At 40.2% G+C, this 17322-nt stretch overlaps 1 protein-coding gene across 4 annotated transcripts in view; it reads left to right on the top strand.

Annotated features, from left to right (window-relative positions):
• The first annotated feature begins 907 nt into the window (after window positions 1-907).
• arhgef25a (Rho guanine nucleotide exchange factor (GEF) 25a) overlaps window positions 908-17322 on the top strand; it is a 48316-nt gene continuing 31901 nt past the window's right edge. Inside the window, exons 1-2 of one of the 4 annotated variants that reach the window (XM_072449939.1) lie at window positions 908-1345; window positions 2291-2426. In XM_072449939.1, the coding sequence (XP_072306040.1) occupies window positions 1250-1345; window positions 2291-2426 (232 nt within the window). In that variant the 5' untranslated portion in view covers window positions 908-1249. Of the gene's footprint in view, window positions 1346-2290; window positions 2427-12632; window positions 13069-17322 lie in introns of those variants that run through there. The other 3 variants (XM_072449937.1, XM_072449936.1, XM_072449938.1) reach the window with 3 other exon arrangements.

Below are 17322 nucleotides of genomic sequence, written 5' to 3' on the forward strand. Positions count from 1 at the left end.
CCAGATAGCTTCCGTGTAGCTGAGACACTACTGGATTAAATGTATTCAAATCAACACTTCTGGGAGGGGATTTGTACTCTAAAGATAAAAAAAATTAACCTAAAATTCACAGAAATGGAATAGGCCTTTTATAGGCGGCTCTAAAGTCTCTAAATCTCGTCTAGTTGTATATGCTTCAGCTTTGAAATGGGAATGGAGGAAATGATCCTCCAAAGGGTTCAGAAACAGCTTCAGTTTTAATTACGAGTCATTTTAAACAAGTGTTTTAGGAAAAATCAGACCTAAGCTTAAGGGAATAACTAGCATTGTTTTGATTACTGCCTACAAGCCAAACTGAAATGTTATATAATGATCATAATGGAAATACTTCTCTCTTGTTATTTCTGCATGAGTCATTTTAGTTCTGTGTGGCTATTTAACAAAAACAACCACAGTTTGACCCGTCAGACTGACAGAGAAGCGTGTAAATACCTCTTCAGTGAGCGGTCATCCTCTTCCAACTCCTTCGCCTCAGTTTTGTCATAACAAATGCACGCCTTTTAACTTGTGATAAATGTATAAATGTAGAGCTGAGCAGTTCTTTAGTTACAGTCAGGATGTGTGTGACTGTCTCGTAGCTTCACTTCAGAAGCCTTGTGTTCATACCTTATTTGGGGCTGCCCTGCTGCTTAAGAGTTCACACAATCCATGTGTCACTGCTTCAGACTGGGGCATGATCTGAGAGAGGAGCCCTGGAGACACGCAGAACAGACTGGCATTTAATTCAGGTGGGACTAATCTGGCTAGAAACTCCTGAAGCTGAATGAGTGATGGAGGGAGGAGAGGGTTTGGGGAGGAGTGTTGGTGCAGTATAGCCAATGGAAAAGGAGAAAGGAGTTTTTAAGTGTGATGTATGGCTTCTGTTCACTGTGCACAATTTGAGCAGCGGGAGCTCATTCTTTGCTTCTTATTGACAGCACCAGGTGGACATGTGTCTGTGGTGTTGCTGCTCTGGACCACCTACTGCTGGCTCATCTGGCTTTCCAATGATAGAGGAAGAAGGCTGAGTCTTGTGACTCTGATCTAAATACGTTTCTGTGTCCAGCCTGAGACATGCCCTCCTCTTTGTGGATCAATTATTCATGATATTTCCTGTGGAAGCGGCCAGACTGGAGTGGCTCTGCTCCCAACAGTGGCACAGTACTGTCACAGCGAGGTCCAAGGACTGAAAAGGTGTGAATGGTCATCTGAACTGGATGTCTCCGAAAGAATGAAGGCTCTACAGAAGAACCAGGGGCGAACTGACCAGATGTTGGGAGCCATGGCGGACATGCTAACTTCTGTGGCTTTACCCAATCAACACTGGGTGAGTTGTTTGCGCTTGTTACTGGATGCTTGTATGAAAGCATAATACCACACGCTCAGATTTAAAACAATGTCCATGTGGAGGTGATTTTCAGACTCTTGTTCTGGTCTTTGGTGCATACAGTTTGTGATGTGGCATGGTCCGGACATGCTCATCCATTAAAGCAGAACTAAGAGCTGAAGGTCTCTGTTCAGTGCTCTGAAGGAATCTTGAATGTTGTCATAGACCAGCACTGATCAAAGCATATGACCATAAACATACAGTCATGCAGCACCAGCGCTTCACTGTGCTGTGTTTTACCTCTCTGCCTTCATATTAAACTCATTCTCATCATGGAGCGCAGTGATTTGACATTCAATTCAAACTTTTTTTTACATCCGATAATATGATTGCTATCTATGGTACACTTTGGACTAAAAGAGTAATTATAACAACAACAACAACAACAACAACAAAGACTGTCAAATATATTTCAAGCAACAATCTTAAGTTTAAGCTGAAGTGGTTTTGAAGGCGAAACTCACCTAACCATAGCGACGGTCACTTTCAAATCTGCGTTCATATATGTTTGTCTGGAGCATCTTCCCTATAGGGCAGATAGCCGTAATAACCATAACAATGATCTAATCTAATCTTTCAGGGAAGCCATAATTCTGCTAGACTCCATTTAACTACCCTCTGATGCTGCTGCCTTTTAAATATGATCGAATCTGCCCCTCTTCCTCTTATCCCTGCTCTGTGGCAGAAGTTGGATCTCAGTGATTTCCACTACATTCCAGTCCTGTGCGTAATGGAGAAAGGGCTGAAAAAGATGCAGAAATGTGGAAAAATGCAACCACTGGTATAATGTTATGTGGTTTTGTGGCCGTAAACCTAATCGTACTACGCAGGCTGAGGCTCTGTTGCTGACAATAGCGCTGTGTGTGTTTATGTGCATGAGTGCAGGTCTCCGAGGGGGGCAAGCTGGACCTCCCATCGTGTGAAGAGGAAAAGGGACTAGTCCTGGGCCAGTGGGACCCGGCGGCGCTGGAGTGGGAGCAGAACTTTGCCGAGGAAAACATAGAGAGGACAGATAAGACAGGTAAGACCGCATAGTCTTTCTAGAGCGTGACAAGCCCAAAGCCTAGTCCAAACACTGGCCTCACCAAACCTGCCCAAGCTGAGGAAACGCTGGTCCTCACAGAAAGACAAACATTACAAACTTTGCATTGTAGCTACGAAAGTATTTAAAGGTCGCATGGCAAAAATATAATGTTGTTAGGTCAGGACCTTCAACACAAAGCACTGCACTTTATATAGAACTATAAAGTCACAAACTAAATATGATGAAAATATATAATTGTGCATAATCTGAAATGTTCTGAACATCTGCCATGTGCAGTGATGTCACGGTATCAAGTTTTAGTGTTACGATTATTGTGAGAAAAAGCATAACGATTCAACGATTATTCACGGTTATTGAGACTGGGACCAAACAACAGTGAAATGCTTATTTTCTTTCATTTCTATGGTCTAACATGTTACTTTTCCAGCTGCTTTACCATTTTGAACTTTCTGAAAGACACAATTAAGTTACATCTTACAGCCTCTATACATCAAACCAAAAAGACCTAATTTTGCTTCTAAAATTGTCAGAATTATTTTTTGGGTTCTTACGATTATAATTTGACCTGAATTGTCACGATTATTGATTAACTTAATAATCCTGACATCCCTAGCCATGTTTTAAGAAGTGCTTAATGTGAAGCTAAAAATCTGTTATAATTCTTGTCACTTGTTTTTTAATCGAGCCACCATTTTGTGAATGTTTGTAGAGCTCGAGAGGAAACACATCTGCTGTATCTGCTGAGCATCATTAGTCCGTAATAATCATTGCTATCAAATTGCAGTCACCTGTGCGACATGGTGTGTTTTCCGCCCTGGCTCTCCTCTATTACCGGTGATAGCGCTAAATGGCGGCTTGTGATGGCGTACTTACGTTTGTGGGGCAACAAACTTAGTGAGCACACTTTCCAGATGGAGGGAGAAAACATGCAGCTGTTTCGCTAACAGGGTTCTGATTTGACTGTGAAAGCCTTGCGTGCATTACCATTTTCCTTGAGTGAGATTGAACAAAAGGACCTTTGTAGCTGGTGTATAGTGAGGTTTGTTGCTGCGTACCATGTGGTTGGGCTGCTAACCGTTTAAAGAGCAGAGCAGGACCAACTGGAGGAGATGCTTATCACTAATGGCCTTACTGAGATCGGGTACGCTGATGCTGAGGTTAATGCTGCCCAATATTATTTGTGAGGTTTTTGCTTGCAAAGAAAATAAAATTATTCATGAATGTGTAGAGTGTTAATAACAGAAGGAAACAAGATTGCTTTTTCCATTTCCAGACAAGCTCCTTTGCTTGGTTGTTTTTGCACAGCCCAGTTTCATCTGGATGCAAAATTAGATCGAAAATCTAACCCTTTCAAAAATACATTGTACTGCTTGTCCAGGGACAAATTAGCTGATCAGTTCAACCATTCACCTTTCTATCTGTTTCCACTTCAAAGCTCGCACAGTGAAGTGTACTTGAACTGAGAGCACATGTAGTCTTTAACCTGCCTCATCCTTTTTGACTGCTGATGTATTTGAAACCACTCAAACAAAGTAAACTAGACATTGTCCCTCCTTGAACTGTACGTTTTACAAAATACATATATTTACATGTATTGTATACATTTTGCTGAGCATAGTAGTAGTTGTTGTTGCTGTTGTAAGTAAAGTTATAATGTTAATAATACCGTTTAATCTGCTGCATACTTGCTCTGTTTACTCAAGTAAGCAACTGAACATTTTTCATGCAAGTACCAAAATGTTTAATGTTGTGTCATTAGTTATGACACATACAAGAAATATACGCAGACACAAATAGATCAGATTGAGGAAACACACTCAGACACAGGGAGAAGATCCAAACACTTCACAGAAATGTCCCATCTAGGGCCTAGTGATTAGTCTTTTGATTAATATTGTTACTACATTTTCCTCAGATGAAGCTTATGTTGCTGCTTGAGGCCCTGCTGAGAATATTTAGGGACAAAAACACTAATTGTACATGTTTTCTGTGTCGTTTTTGCTTTTTCTCAGTCATAACACCTCTGCTCGCAGCACATAGCAGGTGTTGGAGTAAGATAACAATTATTCGATTGCTAAATTATCTCAATAACCGATTAGTCGATTAGTCGATGTTTCAGCCCTTGTCCTTATTGCTGTGAGGCGACTACATAACCGCTGTGGCACCATGCTGCAAATTAGTTGCTGTGTGAAGCTTTTGAGGTTTGAAAAATGTGTGTAATAATTTTTTTTTTAAATGACATAATTCCAAATGTTTTGAATAATGACTAAATGTAAGTGACTGATATTGGAGTGGGTTCAAAGGAGACGTTTTGCCTTTGCTGCAGTGCCAGGGGTCACACTGTTGTTTCTATCTCTTACATATGTTTAGCTGAGGCGAAGAGGAGGCCCCTTCTCTCTTTAAAGGCTGCTTCATGGGGCCATAAGAGCCTCATCTGGTCTGTGTTAGGAGCAAGATGTCTGCTGCAGTGGCTCCACTCAAACCACTGCCAGCCTCCACCAATTCTTTGTCTTTATTCTTGTCTTTTATCAACTTGTGGTCAGTGAGGGGTCAGATTGTCGACCGTTTATTTAACATTGAATTGACGTCACCAAAAAGTACTCACAGATTTGATTTTGAAAGGGTTAGTAAGTATGGTAGTTTAAAAAATTAAGAAAACAGATGTACACTCCAGCTAATGTACAAAATATGTCAATTTAGATCTTCTTTATCTGCTACTATGACCATTCAAATACAACAAACACTATTACCATACTATTGCTCAGAGGTGAGGCCAAAAAATAGAGTAACGTACCTTTTTGTATAAATCATATTTAGTAGAAGTAAAAAATAGAGGTCAAAATAATTGCTCAAGTAAGAATAGACATTATTTGGGTAAACTACAACTCAAGTAAGAGTAAGTGTAAGAGTAATTGTCTCTGGATGTTGAGTATTTTTATAATCTGAAGAGTAAAAACTACTCTGAGAAGTGCCATATCTTTTAAAAGCTACTCAAGTAAATTTTCCTGAGCATTACCCACCTCTGTTATTGCTCCAAACCTTTGTGCCAAGACCTTAACTTCCTATTGCATAAAAGTACATCAAACAAAACCTATGGATAGAAAAGTTTGTTTTTGAATATATATACTGTATATACTGTATATTTTTGATGGGAAATATCCTTTTTACGTTCCTAACTAAAATGCAGGATCTTCCGTTGTTACGTTTGGACTTCATTTGGACATCTTCTGGAGTCTTTCTTCTCTGTCCCTCACCCCCTTCACTGACCCCTCTCACTCTTTAGAGGTTATGCAACAGTGGCCAGTGATGGATGAGAGTTTGTGTTCACACTTCGCCTGTTTTTCAAGGTAAATAATTGGAAACCTCAGGAAGCAGTAATGAGCTGCGATTATATTGTGGTTTGCCTCTGTTCCTCAGTCAGTTTTATATACTGTTTACAAGTCTTCATGGGATCAAACTATGTAGTTAAATATAGTTGTTTCCTCACATAAACAACAGACGAGAGCAGATCTACCTAAGTGTTACATCAAGCTGTAAACTGTGCCTTTCATTTCTTCTATGTGGCTTGAAAAAGAAGATCCTCAATAGTTTTTCTTGCTAAATCTGATTTTAAGGTGGCTGCTGGTTTTACCTACACTCACAATCTGTCATACGTTTGCTCCAATAACATACTAATAACAATCTAGTGTCTACAAATGATACTGTGAAACTGCATTTTGATTGAGAGTCGCCTAGGTCATTCCAGGTCCGACCTCCTCAGACCATCTGGCATTTAGTTTTTGCTCTTGACCTGCCCTGGAGCCAAGATCACATTAAACCCACAGTCACTGGAGGTGAAAGGAAACATTTCAGCATGTAATATTATTTACTTTAACCTTAATAAATTATTAGATACGGGCTATTAAACCAAATATTTAGAATTTTCAATTTTTCGGTTGACCAAGAAGCATTAAACAGGGACTAAACCAGACCAAACGAGGTGTAAACCTTTATTTAACCAGCAAAGTCCCACTGAGATTTAGCATCTCTTTTCAGAGGAGTCTTGGCCCCAGAGGGGAGGAGCCTAATATACATATTTTAGTGGTAGTGGAAACTGGAGCAACAGGAGGAAACCTATGCTGTTGATATTTATGTGACTTTGCTCTAATTATGTAGTATTAGAAGAAAGACAAGACATTTAGATAGGAAACATGTGCTTCTTAAATGCTGTTATTTTGAGTTATTTTATCATCGTATCTTGTTTGATGCAAAAATGCACGTTATAATTCTATTGTTAGCCCTAGAGATTGGCGATATATCAAAAAATGGATAGTATCGCAATTGTGTTTAGGACATGCAAAATTAGAACATTGAGTATATTATCTATAATTCAATCTATTAAAGATTACCTCAAAAAGAGACAGAAACATAAAGCGTAATTTAGTGTAAGGGTATAAAGTGATATTTCTGCACTTTTGTGGTTCATTTTATGGTTAATTTCCGTTATTGTTATTGAGATAATGCAAAAACAATACAGAGATATACATTATTGTCAATATTGCCCACTCCTTAGCTCTGAACATTGTTATAATTTTAGGCCTGTATTAACCTCACACACTGTAAATTCTGATATGTTTTAAGGCTTTTTTGACTTTTAAGTTCTAGCTCACATAGTGTCAAAAGTAAGGATTTAATATACTGTTTGATTATCTAAGTATATATTTAGTATCAAATATGTTTTCATTCTTTATCCATAAGTAGTGAGTTGTGAATTCCTGTGGGAGGTGCTGCACGGTACTTCTCTCCTGTCGTCCTCCTCAGTGGACAGTGGATTCTGGCAGCATGCTCTAATTGGACAAAAACAGCTTGTCCGTGCACATCAGCGTGACAGGGCGAGACACCTTACAACACTGACTTCTGTCCCGTGGTGGGACTAGTGCCAAAACACCCCCAAATCACTCCCTTTTCCTGGCGCTGGATGTCCACAGTGCCAGCTTGCCATAATTGGTACTCCGCTCAGAGAGGAAGACGGAAGAGAGGGAGGCGATGGGAAGTGAAGTGAATGGAGGAAGCATATTTTGGCAGGATTTCAGATGTCTGATTGGGTGAGGCGAGGCTTGAGTCAGAGGGGGATACAAAACACAGAGATGTCATGTTCTGAGAGATGCAATTATGCCTATAAAGATGATAATGAAGGTAATCAGTCTAATTTCACTTGTATACATTTATTTTTCCTTTAATGTGAAGTGATTTATACAATTCTCTTGCAATGATTTTGTATATCAGATGTCATGAAAGATGTGACATGTGTTATCTTAATTTTGACCTCATAAGAAGTCTAATTTGAGCTCTATTTAAGTGACTAAAAACATGGTGCTGTAATGTTTGCTTTGTGCCAGATTGATTATGGATGCACTTTCAGTCTGTTTGCCTCTGATAAAAGCATAAACCCCTCAACTCCACGGGGCTTGAGAGCTTGTCAAGTCCAAACGTATAGGTTATTTTTGTCCATTTCATCCACCGTCTCTGCAGCTCTCCGAATATGTCTGCTGCCCACATATGTTTAAGCGTACGTGTGTCCATGAATCACCACAAGAGCGTCTCGTGTAGGAGCACCGGAGGGAGGCGGAGCGAGGAGAGATAGAAGTCGGAGATGAATGGGTGTTAATGCGCGCCTCACCTCACTTCCCCTGCTCCTCCTGATTTGGGAGCGCTCTAGCCAAAGGGAGGGACATATTTTCCATACTTCTGTGAACATCCACCACTTCGTAATGTCTCCTAGACCAAATATGAGAGACAGTTTATTTTTAGGCTAATCCTTAAGAGATTGGGATAGCATACATTGGGGCCTTTTTCCGTTTGCTGCTCTTTTCTTTTATAATGTTACCCTGTTGCTTTAAATGCAAAGTAAATGTTTTAAGTGCAACTGTTTTGCAAAATGGTACAAAACACTTAAAATGCTCCCTATTCATAACCCATGTCCAAGTTGGCCAATATTGTACAAAACCTGTGGAACTATACGTACGCAGACAAAGAAAAGCATTTTTTCATTACGTTTATGCAACAGGTACAGTCACCCCCTGTTGGCTGCCTTGTATAGCGCGCTTCTCGCTGCTGCGCTCTTAAAAGCACATAATAGATCCCCCTTCATTCCTCTCATGAATTTTGAATGCACCTCAAGCGAGGCCTTCCTCACCACGTCTCCTCTGTGTCGAATGATAGCACGCGCTTAGTTCTTTCAATTTGTAAGGCTTTATCCTCGGATTCCCATTCCCTTGTTTGATTTCCTTGTTCCTTTGAAGCATTTTCCTCTGCTGACATATCCATTGTGTCTTATGCAGCTTTGATATGCACTTTGATATTGTTTGGCAGCCTTATGAGACAATATGGAGGATACTATGCAGCCCTGTTCAATAAACCTCATGTGATTTGCCGCTTCAGTCATTAGTCACTCACTTAACGCAACTTTCACAGGGAGAGACTGGTTTTATCTGTGCCGACTCAGCTCCACTCACTGATATTTACTTGTTAGCCGCTGCAGTGAAAACTACCTTTAGGTTTCTGGATGTACTGTACATGTGTCATATTTCGTACTGAGGATGTAGTTTAATCAATGTCTTATTGCAGTCTGCCCTATCGACTGCCCTTTTAGTTGAGAGTAGACCAAATGTTATCATCAAGCTGAGTAAGCAGAAGTAAAGGTCACCTAATAATTGTCTAATTGTGTTGAATTAATTTGTATTATTTTTGGATTTACCAATTGCACTCAGTATTAAATCCAATACTTGATGCCTAACACCAGAGCCTGGTTGGAAAAGATCATAGGTTTTCAGGTTTAGAGCTTGTAGCAAACAGCTTATACAATAGCAATTTCACTTATCAGTAAATAATTGGTTTTAGAATGTTATATTCAACAGTTTAATTTTAGTTTTTGAAATGACACATGTTTACTCCCACACAAAGTAATAGAAAAGGCCACTTTAAGAGATTCATCTGGATTACACTACATATTTGTACATCAGTGGTGTCAAACTCCTTTTGGGCCGTGATTTGAATTTCAACGCTCAGGCTGAACGGCTGAACATACTGTGAAAAAATAATAACGAAACAATAATAAAAAATGATAAAAAATAAATTGTTTGACAGCCTAGTGATAGTTATTTGTGGACACTGTTGCACAAATCTGCAGCAGGTGAAAAACCATATTAGTCTTTCATATTAATGCAAAGACTGAGTCCATATTCATTAGCAGCTGGAACAGGAACATGGATATGATTTTGATATGAAATGTAGATATCACAGAACTGTTGGCTAGTTTAAGCTTAGTGAGAATAATCTCTTCATGTAGTGAATCAAATGAGTTCTGATTGTATTCACAGTTGCATTAGTGTGGACACAATGCGAGCTCACAGCAGCTTCATGTTAATACTTTATTACACTCTGACTTGTGTTTTCGCCTGTGGCTCTTGATCTGTCCAGGTTTGCACTGGTTCGGATGTTTTCCTCACAGAGCTGTCTTCACAGAAGTTTGTTTTGTTGTTGTTAGCGCCACATTAGCACTGCTTTTAGCACAGCTCTATTGTCCACAAAACCGTCTCCTTTCTTTCTTCCATGTGTTTCCCAAAGCCACATGTATCTTTCCCCGCTCAGACTTCTCTGCTCAAGTCTGTAAAGTTTTGTGCGCGTCTGCAGTGCGCTGTAATCGCTCGAGCAGCACCGCAGTGCGGGGGAGGGGCGGGCGCTGGAAAGTGCTTGCAAAAAAAACCGCTATACTTTCTAGGGGATATATAGTATTTTTACATCTCAGTGGAGAACCACAAAAATCACATGTTTGGAGGGAATTCTGTTGTGTGTCTCGCTTCTTTATAACACAGTGTCAAAGAGCCCATTACTCAGAGGGAAGTGCTGATTGTTGGAGAAACTGTGGCAGCCAGGAGGCAAACCACTGTCATGTGTTTTGAGACTGTCAAGTCGTTCGTGGTTATTGGACTGAAGTTAATGATGCACTGCAGACAGTTTTCGACTTTACCATTCCATTGCCACTTAATTTCAGAACAATGTATTTTGGCCTCAGAACTCCTGCCACAGACACAATCAACGGATACCTTTAGCTTATGCTTCTGGTGGCAGGAAAAATGGCCATCACAAAAAAGTGGATGACACGGACCACACCAACGATTAAGGACTGGACTGACATCGTGGCAGACATTAGACAAATGGAAAAAATTACATTCGGATTAAATTTGGAAATGGCCAAATTCACTAAACTGTGGACTAAATGGGACGTATGTTTTGATTTAATTATGCCGTGAATATCTTTGAATTTGAGTTGTGCTTACTTTTTTTTTTTTTTTTCAACTCTGGTCATTTTGTATTTTGTATATTTGTATAAACCAAAAAAAAAGGAGAAAAAAATGCTATACATCTATCAGAAATTAGAACTGTTTTGCAGGCCAGATTAAAACATCTGCATGTTTGACACCCCTGACAACAATGGACATAATGCTACATAATGGAAACAGGAAAAACAACACTATCTAACCTTTGAAACAGAAGATTGAGTGACTGAATATTTGCAATCACTTGTGTCTGTAAGTGAGAGAAGATAAACATTGTGGTGCAACGTATAATTTTGCAGTTATTGTGTATTTAGCGTGTGTAGCTAATGGGAGAGGCTGCGGAGCTCCTGTTTGCTCTGTCTTGTGAAGAGGACCAAAGCACTCTGACATCAATCTGCCATCGGCCTGTCACTGCTGAGACGGCTGTGCCAGCTCTTCTAACCACGTCCACTCCGGGGACCACGGTGTTTCAGGTGGCCCAGTCTCCATCGCTGCCCACAGCCTCGTACCTGTGAGTGGGTGTTCGCTGACGCAGATGGCCTTTGTTTTGCAGTAATCAAGAGATGATTTCCGTTTTCCCAATCGTGAACAAGATTGCACACTGACTCATGAGCTTGAATGCTTCAGGCTTAGTTTGGCTGTTATTTGTTGGTTAGAAAATAATTGGTTGGTTGGTCACCCGGACGAGGATCATTTCTGGAATTGTGGATTGTTTTGTGCCTTTCTTCCCCTGAGGTGTTTCCAGGGGTAAAAATGCTGCTTCATATTGGCTTTTTGGCTCAGTGTGATGCTGGTAACAAACTGTTATGTTTTAGTTCACACAATAACACAACATACAGTAGTTTTTAGTATATCATGAAATCTTCACCTAACTTTACTACTCATAAGTGACTCAATACAATCACATGATTACTTTACAATCTCATACGACAAGTATTAACTGTTGTTTCTGTTGGTGCATAGGCAGAAGTGGTTGTCTTGCTTTTTATCTTCTTTATATTGCACTTGAATCCGCTGATATTTGATAAGTTTGTGTCAAGGACTTAGCTAAGGAATAGATTGGTTTATCCATGCATGTCTTTGGAAAAAATGATGTCGACCATTTTGTTTGTCACAAATTATACTGCAGTTTATTATTATCTTGCCAATTAAAGTTGTTGCCAAGAAATAGATGTTCTATTTCTATATATTAATTAATTGTTGTATAATTCTAAATCCTTTTTTGTCATACCAGTATCGAGGTGCTTTGTTACTCCATCGTGTGGCTGAATGACACTCAAAGTGTCTACATAGTGAAATCCGAGCCCTCTGCTCCACTTCATGGAAACACAGAGCAAAAAGGTCACTATGCCTGCTGGCTCCACAATCATAAATAGATAAGCATTTAATATCAATATTGTCCTGTGGAGGAAAAAACTTTACATTTTGACTGTGCGGTGCTTTTACAAGGCGTTCACAGCCTGTCGGACTCTCCAAGAGGCTTAGTGGAAAATGCATGACACCCTCAACCTAACACGGCCCCTCTGCTCTAAATAGCCTTATGCATCATAGCAGTCTGCTACTATTCTCAGTGTGCGCGCTGTATCACGGGGGTCTTCACAAACATTACTACTCCAAGACTTGCACAAGAAGCAAGTTTAGGATGCATTAACCATAACCAGGGACATAAATAGATTGGGAGGATTTATAAAAAATAAGATAAATGCAATAGAGTAACGGAGCACAGGAAGACTGAATATAAGGGGAGTGGGAACCTTATCCTGCGACCATTTAGCTGCAAACTCCACCCTTCTCTCTTCCTCCCTCCCCTTCTGTCTCACTTCACTATCTCTCCCTCTCTCTCTCCTCTCACAAGCGAGCTCCCAGCCTGTCATTTGACCAGGCAATTCACAGAGGCACAGCGCAGCACCCAAAAGAAAACACCGCAAGGAGGAAAGAAAGCCCAACAAGCGAAGGGGAGAGGATAGAGGAAACCAGCTCTCTGAACAGCATGATAAGCTCACGGGAACGTCCGCGCAAAGCCTAAGACTGTGGATTTGATTCTTGCTACATCTGTGGATCCCCTCTTCACTTGTGATCTTACCTTTTTGTTGTGGGAAAAAAGTTGGAGGAAGACTTATTTTTGAAAGTGTCAGAGTGAAAGCAGAGTGTGGTTGGCCATGCCCACCTCTGCCCATGATCCAGCTACATCATGAAAGGGGCCCATTACCATCACCATCGGCATCACCGGGGTTGCGGGTGCCAACACTTGTTCCGTAAAGTCCTGGCCAAGTGCGGCTGTTGCTATGCTCGAGTCAGAGGTTAGTACCGTGGATGTTGTGTTTGAATTTATTAACTCGTTCAACACAGCTAGACCATTCGCCTTTCTCCCTTTGCTGAGCCGTCCACCCACCTCTTTCTTTTATCTCCCTTCTCATTCCTGTGAACTTTTGATTTAGGTGTCTGTGTCCTAGCGCTCTGTTCATGTCTCCACTTCCAGCTAAAGCAACAGACGTGTCACCTAACACCCAATAAAGATGTTAAGAAAGTACCACAACTTTCTTAACATCTTTTTTCCTGGGCTGTTTTCGAAGTATTTAATTTGATCGGCAACGTTCTCTTTTAGGTTGTTATTGTCTCTTTTATGTGTGGCACGTGGATGAATTTGAGCACAGGGTGACTCTCCCAAACATTCCTGGACCCCAAACTGTGTGAGCAGAACAAAACAGTCGTAATCCCACCTCCGACTATCTTTGCCCAAACCCTCTGTTTATTGTGATGGAGTACAGAATAGTCACAGTCCATTAGAGCTGTCTGTAAACACTAAGAGGAGACGTTGCCCTGGGTCAAGGCCTCTGTAGTCATGTGACATTGTTTAAGTTTTCTACTAGACTTACTGCACAATCTCCATCGCAAACTTTTGGGAATGTTTTGTCGTCCCAGACCTGTGCATAAACAACTGTAGTGTCTGGTTTACACTCAGGTGCCATGCTGTGCATTTGTTCACTTTTACAATCCCTCCACATCAAAGGCGTAAATAGTGCGGCAACTGACCCACTGGGGCTCCTATACATAGGGGGCCGATAAAGTGGGCTTTCATATTATTGGTCGGTGTTCAGGCTACATACCTTACATTCCTTCACTTTAATCTCTTATGTAATAGATATTCTACTTTTCCATAGTCCACTAATCCACACTCTCACTGTATTGTCACTGCAAACATATAAACAAATAGCGTACTGGAAATAGTGTAGGATAATGAAAGAGTAAGCACTCATAAGACTCAAATAGAGTCTTTCTTCAATCTTTAATCTTGGAGTGAAGGCTTCTTTAGTACAGGGATTCAACTAGCTTTCCAGTAGGCACCACATTAAAGAATTACACTAGTCTTTTAGAGCATTTAACTATTGATGTGAGCTTGTAGGCAGCTTAAAAGCCCCTCGCACGGATTGTAAAGTACATTTCTATGTTACTACCACTGCTCATAAACGTTGGTAGAGCTGGCTGTGGTGAACTTTTAACTTACTGTTAACTTTAATATTTGCATTGGAAGATTAGACTAGTTAAACATGGTTTATGACCCTTTCCAGAGATGATTTTTACCTGTTAAGGATGACAACCCAGGCATTGTTGTGGTGTTTACAGGAAAAACAGTGAAGAATGTGGGCCTCTGTCCGGGGAAAGGACCTGGCCACCTCTAGCTAACCCATGATATTAAAGAACAATAGCCCCACATGAGCTGCCAGATTTGTAACTTGACTCCAATATTGCTGCAGTTAATGACTTTCCACTTGTGACTATAATAAAAAGCAAGTACGGTTACAATTTTGCTTGGTTTGCATTCAGATGTGGTGAGAACAATATTATATAATCAAATAAATACTCTTGCCGAAGTGACAAAACATCTATTCAGTTTTACTATTATTGACTCCCTCATATTTTCAAAACACAGTGCCGCCGCTCCCATTACGCACATAACACGCAGTGCGTAGGGCACCAGGTGCTCCGAAGGGCACCACCAGCCTGATCAGGAAGTCTGGAATTACTGATGGAATAGGCTTTTTGTGCTGCAGCTTTACTGTCCATCATTCATTCATTTTCTACCGCTTGTTCCCAAACGTTCACTCTCACATTCATTCACTAGGGCCAATTTAGATGCATGTCTTTGGACGGTGGGAGGATGCAGAACCCGGAGAGAACATACAGTGACATGCAGACTCCACCCGGAGAGATCATGTGATGTTGGTCTTGAATGGAATTTAATTTTAAAATGCACCAGAATACAAGAAATTATAAGGTTTTTAATTTAAGCAATATATAAAATTAAATAGGCTATATATTGAATTTTTTTTTTTTTTTTAATTCAAAGGCTGTTGGGGGTATGGGGGCACCACTGAGCATTTCTGATTAGGGCACCCAAATGGCTAGCAGCGGCCCTGTCAAAACACAGAGCCTTTCAAGCAAATATACATACAGGAATAAGATGGCTAAGAATATTACTATTGAAGTACTAAATAAATGCAGACAATGGCGGTACCACATTCCCGATGATTCCCAATCTTTTCTGTGTTGGTCCCGGTTTGAACCTCGCGAGGGCCAGTGCACGTTGTCATTGCGTCCTTGAGCACGATACTTCACTCACTCCGCCTCCAGCGTTTGAATACAGTGGTATATGAATGAGAGTGCACTTATAAGAGCAAATGCGGGACAACGGATGGAAATAACCCCATGTCTACGATCCGGCGAGTTTACAGCGTGTATCTCATGTATGTTCATTAACACTGCCTCAACCCAATAATCCAATAATAATAATAAAGTAAATAATGCCCCTGATCGTTACAACCCCCTGATTAATTGCCTGATCAAAGCTTTTTTTTTTTTTTTTTTTTTAACTTAACGGTGCATCTGCTCTATTCACAGATTTTAAAAGCCACTCGGCATAAGGAAATGATAGTGCACTGCGTGATTCATCCTCTACTTAAGCATAATAACACTCCGAGATGACACACAGTGGAGCATTATGTCGCAGCATGTGTTCACAGTCTTCCTCTTCATTCACCCAGTTCTGCAGCCGCTAAATCATTCACACTAAATAAATGTCCAAGGATCAGTGCGCCGCTTTTGATCCTTTTCACTCGGAAGAAAACGAATGAATCAATGGTTCTTCTTGGCCTCCCGTCATTAAGACCCCTTCTTATCGAGTGTGTAATGACAGAGACGGCCAGTTCTGCAAATACACTACAGGAAATGATGGCATATTAAGCTTAAACTAAATGCTGCGGTGTCTGGGGGGGAAGGATTATTGATCTAGACTTCACGATCAGGGACAGGTGGAGCGATGGATGTAATAAAAGGGGAAAGCACTGGTCTACGAGCTTGCATGTTGTTCACGCGGCACTTTAGCAAATAGTTTGAGCCGCACAAGGCCGTTGAACGTTCCAAGCAAACATATAGTATTTCCCTTACGTGACTGGGACTGGGACATGTACTGGGACATGTACTTTAGACGCAAACTAAAAGTGCTTTTGTAGTTCTTCAGTTGAAAGGGGAAATGTTCTTCAAAACACATATATTTAATGTAATTGATGTAATGTATTGTAATTGATTGTAACTGTGGGTATAGTTCAGTCAAGACATATAATAACTTCTATAATATTCTTATTTGTTGACGTGGGGCTGGAGGTGATGCAGGTCTTAAATTAGCAAATAAACCCGTTCTCAATGTAGACAATTAAAACAGTTCTATGATCTAAATATAATGCCAACATCTCTGTTAAGACAAATAGAGATGGCAGTCATATATATTTTTTTATCTGAGAAATTATGAATATGTGTTGTTTATTGACTAAAACATAGTAGTGGTTTCTTATGAACAACTTAAATGTGTCACAGACTCTAAAGACATTGAAGTATTAGCAGTTACAGCAGCAGCAGTGTATATTTACCATGAGTTCGTGGCCGGTTGCGCCCCTTCTTCCCTTTCTCAGGCCCTTTCTCTGTAATGTTCTCAGTGTTTGACTCATGCAGGCAGTGCAAGCATGGCCCTAAGCAATGACACATATACATATTCACACATATTTAGATGCTTAAAGGTAAGAGGAGTTTCAAATTAAAGTGCGGGAAAAAAAAGTTGTATAAAGTGACATTTTTGCTCTTTTGTAGGAGCTGTTATAGCTATTTAAGCTGTGTCTGATGAAAATGTAATATACATTTAGAGACATGTTTTTATTGCCCACCTCTACATGTGTGCACTCTGTTTTGTAATTCGACATTAGACCATGTAGCTAGTATTGATTTACAGCTCCTGGTAGTGTATTGATTTATGTATACTGATGTATTTAATACACTTAGCAATTTGCAATTATAATGAGCCTACAAACTCGATGACAATCATACAAGTTGATTTCTTCTCTAATGTGCTGCTGTCCAAATATTTACTAATGACAGATTCATGGATGGGACAATAATAATAAGTATTAAGTTATTCCACGGTATTAAAATGTATAAATCAGAACAGAATCAGAAAAGTTGTATTACCATCGTCAGTGACTTAAGAACTTGCTTCTGCGGTGAGG

This window comes from Eucyclogobius newberryi, unplaced genomic scaffold (genome assembly GCF_026437365.1).
Source record: "Eucyclogobius newberryi isolate DKJ021-1_F unplaced genomic scaffold, fEucNew1.0.hap1 SCAF_17, whole genome shotgun sequence".
NCBI lineage: Eukaryota > Metazoa > Chordata > Actinopteri > Gobiiformes > Gobiidae > Eucyclogobius > Eucyclogobius newberryi.